General features: G+C 32.6%; 1 protein-coding gene across 3 annotated transcripts; it reads left to right on the forward strand.

Moving 5' to 3' along the window:
* The first annotated feature begins 748 nt into the window (after nt 1–748).
* On the forward strand, nt 749–4,820 carry LOC126653492 (uncharacterized calcium-binding protein At1g02270-like). Of its 3 annotated transcripts, none has more exons than XR_007632242.2 (10): nt 749–1,356; nt 1,443–1,548; nt 2,114–2,334; nt 2,427–2,503; nt 2,620–2,728; nt 2,848–2,973; nt 3,403–3,513; nt 3,606–3,713; nt 4,087–4,518; nt 4,619–4,820. XR_007632242.2 is itself a non-coding variant. In XM_050347396.2 (9 exons), exons 1-9 carry the CDS (start codon nt 1,051–1,053, stop codon nt 4,315–4,317), a joined length of 1,395 nt encoding a protein of 464 aa, XP_050203353.1. In that variant the 5' UTR covers nt 749–1,050; the 3' UTR covers nt 4,318–4,820. The 3 variants fall into 3 exon arrangements, 1 of the variants encoding a protein (XP_050203353.1); XR_007632243.2 differs by having other exon boundaries at nt 4,090–4,518; XM_050347396.2 differs by having other exon boundaries at nt 4,087–4,820.
* Nucleotides 4,821–5,945: the final 1,125 nt, after the last annotated feature.

Raw genomic sequence — 5,945 nt, forward strand, 5'->3', positions numbered from 1 at the left:
TAAAAATTGCTATGCAAGCTCAAAAAAATTCCGTCTCTATTGAAAATAATTTTTTATACATAACGAGAGGTTTTAGCTACTGTGCGATTTAAAAAAAAGACTTAATGTCTTAAAAAATCATGGCCTTTCATCACCTTTTCAATCCTACCTTGACGTTGCAAATCTGTCAATTTTACCATATTTTGCATTTTTTCATTTCAATTGTACCCTAAAGCATAAAATTGACCTTTTTTATTTGGAAAAAATTCTCTTAATTGATCATTTTGGCATTAGATTAATTTTTTATATTAAATTGACCATTTCTAAAAAAATTATTGAATTTTTTGTCAAAAAATAAAGATCAATTTTATACTTCAGGGTACAATTGAAATGAAAAAAAATGCAAATTAGGGTAAAATTGACAATTTTTCAATGTCATGATAGGATTGAAAAGGGGGTAAAAGATCGAGTTTTTTTAAAGCATTAAGCCAAAAAAAAATATTGCTCATTTTTAATTTTTGTTTCTGTATTTTTCTCTTAAACTAATAGGAGAAATCACACTTAGAAAAACTTGATATTAATCTAATAAATAAAAAAAATGCTTATTTAAATTGTTTATCATACATTGCAGCCGATACTCGATCAATTTTTAGAAATAATTTAATATAGTATGAAGTTAGGTGTTAAAGTGGAATATTATAAAATGAAAACGTTACACGTAGGCAAAACAACATGGTAGTAATATAAAAAGCAGACAACGTAAATAAAGACAATAGAAATGAGGCTACCCTTTTCTGTTTCACAAAACACAATACGAGATTTCCGGGAGTTGGCGGTCTGGTCTGGTTTGGTCGTGCTGGTGGTGTTTGCGGTGGTGCTGCTTCTTCCGCCTGTCTTATCCATTCCCTTTAGCCTCCCCATATAAGACAGCCGCTTCATCATAATAATCACCACCGTACCCTCCGCCGTGTCACCACCAAAAACCATTCTCATTCTGCCAACTCTGCCCATTTTTTTCAACCTCGCCGACGTTCTTCAAGCTGGCCGGAAACCGTTACGTAAAAACCAAGAATGGGAAGGGAACGGAGAACAAAGAAGAGCGGTAATAATGGTAATAATAATAATAACATTAATAAGGGAAGAATATCAAAGATTGGAAGCTATGCAATATCTTCATCAATGTCAATGAGAGACCACAGACAACAACCTTGTATTACATGTACAACGTTTAATATTTTGGCTCCTATTTATAAACGGCTTAATCTTAATAATAATCAAAACTCCCGTGAAAGTGATTACAGAGCTTATTGGCTGACGAGAAACCACCGGATTTTGGATTCTTTGATAAGAGAACGTTCTTCCATTATTTGTCTGCAGGTTTTTCACCGTTTAATTTTTCCGATGATGGTTTTTTCTTGTTTTTGTTTGTTTGTTGATTGATTTTTGTTTTTGTTTGGGTTCAGGAATTCTGGTCGGGTAATGAAGAGCTTGTTAAAATGTATGAAAAAAGATTGGGTGATGCTGGTTATATTAATTTCCAGCTTCCACGAACTAATAACCGTGGCGATGGTAATTATTTTCTTTAATTTTTCTTATTTTTTGATTTTATTTGCTATAATATTTCATCTAATTTAGAGTTTTTTGTTTTGATTCTTTATTACGTTAAAGTAAGCCACCCAGTTTTTGTTTTCTTCAATTGTTTTCTCCTAATTGCAGTCAAGGTAGAACGTACACTTCATTCAATCAACGTGTCCGGTTGCGAACACTTGATATCTCGAATACGAAAATTCATTTTCTACAAAAGAAACCTTAAAATAACACCGTTTCTCTGTGTCCGTGTGACGTGTCCAGTTTCACCGTGCCCGTGTGGCAGTTTATAATAATGAAAGAATAAAGCTTGAAAATTTGTATATCTTTCTTTGAGATATTATATTTTAGAAGTTTTCTTTCCCTTCTAATTATTTTCCAAACTGCAGATTTTAAATTTTGTAAGTTGAAGTTTCTCAGTTTTACTTGCTTGTTCAATAGTCTTGAAATTGCAAAATATGCAAGTTGATTTGGTTTACTTTGTTATTAAAAGAGCAGCTATATGTGCATATGAGGTGATAATTACTTAGCATTTGATTTTTTGTAGGACTCCTAACTGCTGTTCGTAAGGACTATTTCAGAGTAATTAATTCCCGAGAAGTTCTTTTCAATGATTTTGGGGACCGAGTTGCTCAGTTGTTACATGTCGAATTAGATGCTCCTTTCTCCGAATGTCGAAACAAAGATACTGGTCAGGAAATCCTTATAGTGAACACTCATTTGTTATTTCCCCATGATTCGAGTTTGTGTATAGTAAGATTACATCAGGTCATTACTTTTTCCGTAACATGATTCCTTTTATATACTCCGTGTTTTGACATCTCCTCATTTTGATCTCTGTTATGCAATTGTTTCGATAGGTCTATAAAATTCTGCAAGATGTGGAATCATATCAGAAGGAAAACAAGCTTAACCCCATGCCCATTATGCTTTGCGGGTAATTCTGTTCTATGATCGATGTTCTTGCTGGATTCTATGTTTAAGTAAAACTGAACATACCTTAAGTAAATCGTACTTATGTTTCGTCTGTTCTCTGTTATGTACTTTCAACAGCGATTGGAATGGGAGCAAGCGCGGACATGTTTACAAATTTCTTAGATCACAAGGTTTCGTGTCTTCATATGACACTGCTCATCAGTATGCGGATGCAGATGTTCAAAAGGTCCTTGTTTTCATGCTAACACAAGTTATTTATTTCTCTTGCGATGATTATTTACTGATCTTTATCATACACGCAAACTCATTTGTTTGGTTCTGATTTCTTGCATTTTTGGACTACAGTGGGTTAGCCACCGCAATCACCGTGGGAACATATGTGGAGTGGATTTTATATGGCTTCTTAATCCCAATGAATACCGCAAACTACTTAAAACAAGTTGGAGTGAAGCAGTATTTGACATGTTCAAGGTTAGATCATTATTTACAATATTTGAAGCTTTTGATTTTGGTTTTCTTTCCCTTTGAGTTTGAAGCTGCAAAATACTCTAAAAATGTATGTCTAATATGCTTGCAATAATTCTGTTTTGTTGGCCAAAATAAAATGTGGATTCTAGCAGCAGCAGGACAATATTTTGCATCCTTATAATTCACTTTCCTCAGGATAGCTATATGCATCTCTTGGTAAACTGTTGAGTCTAAAAATCATGAATCGTTTATATTTTCTTAACGAACTCTGTCGACTCCATTTGTTTTACTTACAATCTGTTTTACTAAAACTATCATCAGCAGTAGTTGAAACAGACATTCCAATGCCTAATGAGATCTTTTAAGTGATTTCATCTCCTATAAACATAATGAACTTACCGTTTATTTGGTTAAAAAACTTCATATTTTCAGTATCTACTTCGGAGAGCTTCACTTACAGAAGCGGAGGCCTTTGCTTCTTTGAAGACTGATAATGATGGTGATTGCATTACCTACTCAGGTTTCTGCGAAGCTCTTCGACAGGTATGGCAAAGTTTCAAGGCAGATTTCAATGACACACGATCCTTTCATCGTCATTACTCCTTTGAGATGATATCTAATCTCTACTCCTACAGCTTAATTTAACTGGTCATCGCCATGGACTCTCTGCTGAAGAGATAAAGGACTTATGGCTCCAAGCAGACACTGATGGGAATGGCCTTCTAGATTACAAGGAATTCCAGGTAACCAACTTAAAATGAAATTCTTAACAGCTTACTCTGATTTTCAGAATGGTTTTTTAGGCAATCCAACTCCTTTACGAACTCTGGCATGGGACCGGGAAGGGCGTCTGCCCCTTACAACATACACAATGCACAAAACTATTATGTTGTACGGAAACTTGTCGAGCCTTACGTTTTGGCATTTATTGCTTATTCTCGTAAAAAAATATCATTTCACCATTTTCTGTTTTTGGTGTTTCTTGTTTCAGCGTTTCTTTTTCTGTGCTACATAGCATGTGTATGTAACTACTTACAATAGGCACTGTTTAGACTTTAAGACTTCTTTTATTTCACTTCAATTTACCCATAATAATTGAATTGTGATGAACTTCAGCAGCGAATTTGGCATCCTGCATCGGACCAAAAAGATGAAATCAGCAATGAATTAGTTGAAGTTGGCGTTCGGCAAGAGCAAACAATCGGTTTCAGCGTGGAGAATGCAGTACTTTTTCCTCCTGAAGCAGAGAAAGGAAGATGGCCAGAAAATTATTCTCTATCCGATCACGCTAGACTCACTGTGGTATTCTCACCAATACGAATGCCATGCTCACAGGCATTATCTTGACTGGCCTTGCACACATTATACGCATATAGCCGCGTTTATATGAATAATATACGAAGGCATGAAGCAATCAAGATGGTCGACGGGTTGTGGTATAGACACTCAAGCTCATACATCTTGAAGCTCTTAGTTCGTCGAGCAATTATCCGATGATTTTCTAACTTTGACGGGCTTTTAAGAGTCGATTTCATGCTTTCTTGCACGGTAGGTCTTACACGAGCAAACCAACTCGTAGTATAACTTGCTCGAGTCATTATTTCGAAGTGGCAATCTCAGGTTTTGCTGTATTTTTCCTTGACTGTAGGTGAAGAAAACGAGGGAAAGAAGGTTGGTCAGATGTTACTTGTGGTTCAAGGCATCACATTTTGAAGAGTGGTGACCTCCATTTTAGTGTGTGTTTTTGTACAGTAAATGTAAATTTCATTTCATTTTACCTCTGCTATACAACATAAACGCTTTTAAATGAATTAACTGGATGGGAATATCAATTGGGTATTTCTTGTAAATTCGTTATGCAGTAGATTACATATAAAAATTTAGAATTTCTCGTTTTGCTCATCAAAGGTGTCGAATATGCTTGCAAAGCAATGGCGTGTGTGTAGAAAACCTTAAAAACCGAACGGTATAATCGATAAAAAATAAAAATACGATATAATGCGAAATTAATACTATAATACTTTTATAATAACATAATAAATTATATTTGAAATTTTCTTTAACTATGGTCTAGTTTATCAAGAATTAATTTATGAAACTAAAATTTATTTTATATTTTTATTTACTGCTTGTATTTATTATATAATTGACATAGTATATAAAAGGTTTAATTGCTTTTAAAATTATGAACTTTTGTATTTTTGACAAATTTAGATGAATTTTTAATTTTTTGCAATATCAAATACCAAATATTGATGATGTGAACTTCGAACAATATATATTCTAGTATCCACAGCTGTATTTTGTAACGAAAAAATTTCCGGAGTCCCAAATTACAAGAAAATTGATAGTATACGTTTTAAATTGACAAAATTGAGATTTGGTGATAAAATTGCAAAATAAGTTAAAATTTATATCTTTTTAAAGCAAATAACCCATTATTAAATTATTGTATCGAACTGACATAATTTTTACTCAAATTATTGAATTGATTTTCATCATAATTTTAGATACATAAAGCTATTTTACTTTAAGACACCGTTTGAATTGAGTGATTTTGCAGGAACAAAATCCATAAATTTTGAACAACTCATGGATTTCATCGAAATTTATTGTTTGGTACAGAAAAAAGATGACATGACAATATATGTATTTTTCATATATTTTCATGCTCCAAATTTTTTTATTTAAATTCATGTCTAAGAGGTGAAAAAGTAAAATCAATTATTTTTTATTAATGATAGTTTATGCTAATATTTAAGTTTAAATACAATATTTCTAATAATTTTATATTGTATATACATTTTAAATAGTGTAATTATAAAATGTATGAATTTTACATTTTAAAATTCATGAATTTAGTACAATCTATTGGTTTTAAAAACGTTCATCAATTCAAATGGTGCCTAATATATTACTAAGACATAGTGAATTATGAAATTTAAATTTCTAATAACAATGCATCTAGCTACAAA

Source organism: Mercurialis annua, linkage group LG6 (assembly GCF_937616625.2).
Source record: "Mercurialis annua linkage group LG6, ddMerAnnu1.2, whole genome shotgun sequence".
Classification (NCBI taxonomy): domain Eukaryota; kingdom Viridiplantae; phylum Streptophyta; class Magnoliopsida; order Malpighiales; family Euphorbiaceae; genus Mercurialis; species Mercurialis annua.